The sequence below is a fragment of the Eurytemora carolleeae genome, unplaced genomic scaffold (assembly GCF_000591075.1).
Source record: "Eurytemora carolleeae unplaced genomic scaffold, Eaff_2.0 scaffold16, whole genome shotgun sequence".
Taxonomy (NCBI): Eukaryota; Metazoa; Arthropoda; class Copepoda; order Calanoida; family Temoridae; genus Eurytemora; species Eurytemora carolleeae.
The window spans coordinates 551,681-553,912 of NW_019396244.1; the positions used below are offsets into that span (position 1 = coordinate 551,681).

At 32.7% G+C, this 2,232-nt stretch overlaps 1 protein-coding gene across 1 annotated transcript; it reads right to left on the reverse strand.

The window, feature by feature from the left end:
* Positions 1 to 636: 636 nt before the first annotated feature.
* Positions 637 to 2,173, reverse strand: LOC111699215 (uncharacterized). The gene is made up of 2 exons (XM_023469827.1): positions 2,061 to 2,173; positions 637 to 1,177 (listed from the first exon to the last, which is right to left on the reverse strand). Exons 1-2 carry the CDS (start codon positions 2,112 to 2,114, stop codon positions 854 to 856), a joined length of 378 nt encoding a protein of 125 aa, XP_023325595.1. The 5' UTR covers positions 2,115 to 2,173; the 3' UTR covers positions 637 to 853.
* Between the last annotated feature and the right edge of the window lie 59 nt (positions 2,174 to 2,232).

Here is a 2,232-nt window from a genome sequence, read left to right on the forward strand (position 1 = left end):
AACATTTCATGAGATTTGCAAGATTTTGAACATTTCATGAGATTTGCAAGATTTGAATATAACAGACGACTTCAAAATTTTGCTCAACAGAAAAAGGAACAATGTGCAACGTAAAGAAAATTTTTATGTTTGTACATAAGTATGAATTTTCAAACACAAACCATTGTTCTAAATTGTAAGTGTGCCAAAGATTTATAAACTAACATAATTATTATTATAAATATGTATTAAACAACGAAAAAAATTAAAAGACGAAAGTGTTTCAGCGCCTTTTCGTTAACTTTGTATACAGTCATAACCAGAAAACTCTGAAATAGGAAGACGACTTTCGAAAGTGTATTTGATGTTGTTATAAAGCAAATAATTTTACTAGGCACTTATTAAATCACAAAACAAGTGAAATGGGTCTGTTTACATTGAATAATTTCTGTTTCCTATGCTCATTGGACTAAAGTCATAATTTAAGCTTAAAAGACGTCTTCCTATTCCAGAGTTTTCTGGTTATGACTGTAGATATACAGACAAAATGTAAACCAATTCTTTTTCTCTTAAGTTTTGATCCTTAAAGAAAATTGGAACAACCAGCTGTGTTACTGAATGTGTGATTTTACCACGGGAGAACATAAGATGCAAAAATTAGGTTTTAACAGTTTATTCTTTTGGCATAAACCTGGAAAACTAGTTGTACAATGTACTAGTTACATCGAAACAAAGAGAAGTTGTCAATTAAAAAAGCAACTCTTAAATTACTTGCATGAGTTGTAAACTTTTGATTCGAAAAAAGGTTTTTAACAATTAAAACTTAAATAAACAAGTCGCCTTTATTATATTGATATAATCGCCTACCACCGCATTAGACTGTACTAGTAATTTTTGTTGTAAACAAATCCGGGGACTGAATGCCTCTATGTGAAGACGATTCAGCCGTATTGTAAACAGGTCTTGCGGCACTGTACACAGGTGCGGTACTATACAGAGGCGTGTTACTTTGGACAAGTGGATTACTATACACAGGTCCAGTTAGTAAATCTTTCGTCCTAGATTTATCAATCTTGGGTCGAAGAGCTCTCCGTTCAGGAAATGATTTTTGTTCCTCAGGAGGGCTGGTCGAGATGTTAATCATTTCAGATTGGTTTGGTTCAATGGTAAATATGGGGTTAGAGTCCTTCTTCAAAACCTAAACAATTAAACTTTATAAAATGTCTTCTTGGGAAAAATAATTTTTAGAGTAGAATCTCATGCTTGATCTACAGGGTTACCCACACAGGATGAGAATATAATGACGACAAATAAACTCATTAGCCGGTTGAATTTGTTCCAATGTGTTGAAAAGTGACTTTTAATAGAATCTTTGTGATTCTTTAAAGAAAGAAACAAGTTTCCAGTTTCCAAATTCCACCATTTAAAAAAAGATTATATTTCTCACAGTTTTCTCCTTAAGTTTAATCCTGTGAGGTTAACCCTGTATTGGCGTATATAATATTCTTAAATAAGGACATTAAAATCAATCTTAAAGGGAGTGTCTAGCTAGACATAGTACTTGAGCTGAGAGTGCAGTATTGTAGAGAAATTTTCTAGAAAACCTTTTAGACGTTTACACGTTGTGTAATTGCTAAGTAAAGATCTATTTTGCACTCTTACTTAGTAATTAGAAATACACACCCTGTAATTGCCAAAATATTTCTCTACAATATTGCATTTTCAGCTCAACTACGGCGGTAGGCGATTGTATCAATATAATGAAGACAACATTCTGTTTAATTATTAATTTTTATCAAGCGTTAAACAGCATTGATACACTTAAACGTGGAAACAAAAAGAAGCTGTCAATTAATAAGCTTCTCTTTAATTACTTGTAAACTAGTAATTCGAGAACAGCTTTTTAACAATAAGAACAAGAAAAATAAAGTCTTCTTTAATATATTAATATAATCGCCTACCACTGTACCATGTCGATCCAGAAACGACTTTTAAATCAAATTGTCAAGGAAAGTTTTGGAGCCTTTTAAAGTAAGAAGAGAATGGAGAATAGTCGCCAATGGAGTTTATCTTGAGTTTACCTTCTCTTGATTTTGTTGCGGAGAGAGAAGAGCTAGAACTAGACTAGCAACCATACACAAGGATAAAATAGAAGTGAGAACCAGGAGTAAACCTGTTACCTCCCAATACAGTTTCTTCTAGATAAATAAAATATCTAGATTTTATATAAGATGCTACCCCCCCCCCCCCCCC

What these genes read in the sequence shown, in the direction of transcription:
- LOC111699215 (XM_023469827.1), bottom strand. Translation starts at nt 2,114, where the DNA reads ATGGTTGCTAGTCTAGTTCTAGCTCTTCTCTCTCCGCAACAAAATCAA. An exon ending in CGCAACAAAATCAAGAGAAG is followed by an intron (nt 1,178 to 2,060) that starts GTAAACTCAAGA and finishes TTAATTGTTTAG; the next exon opens with GTTTTGAAGAAGGACTCTAA.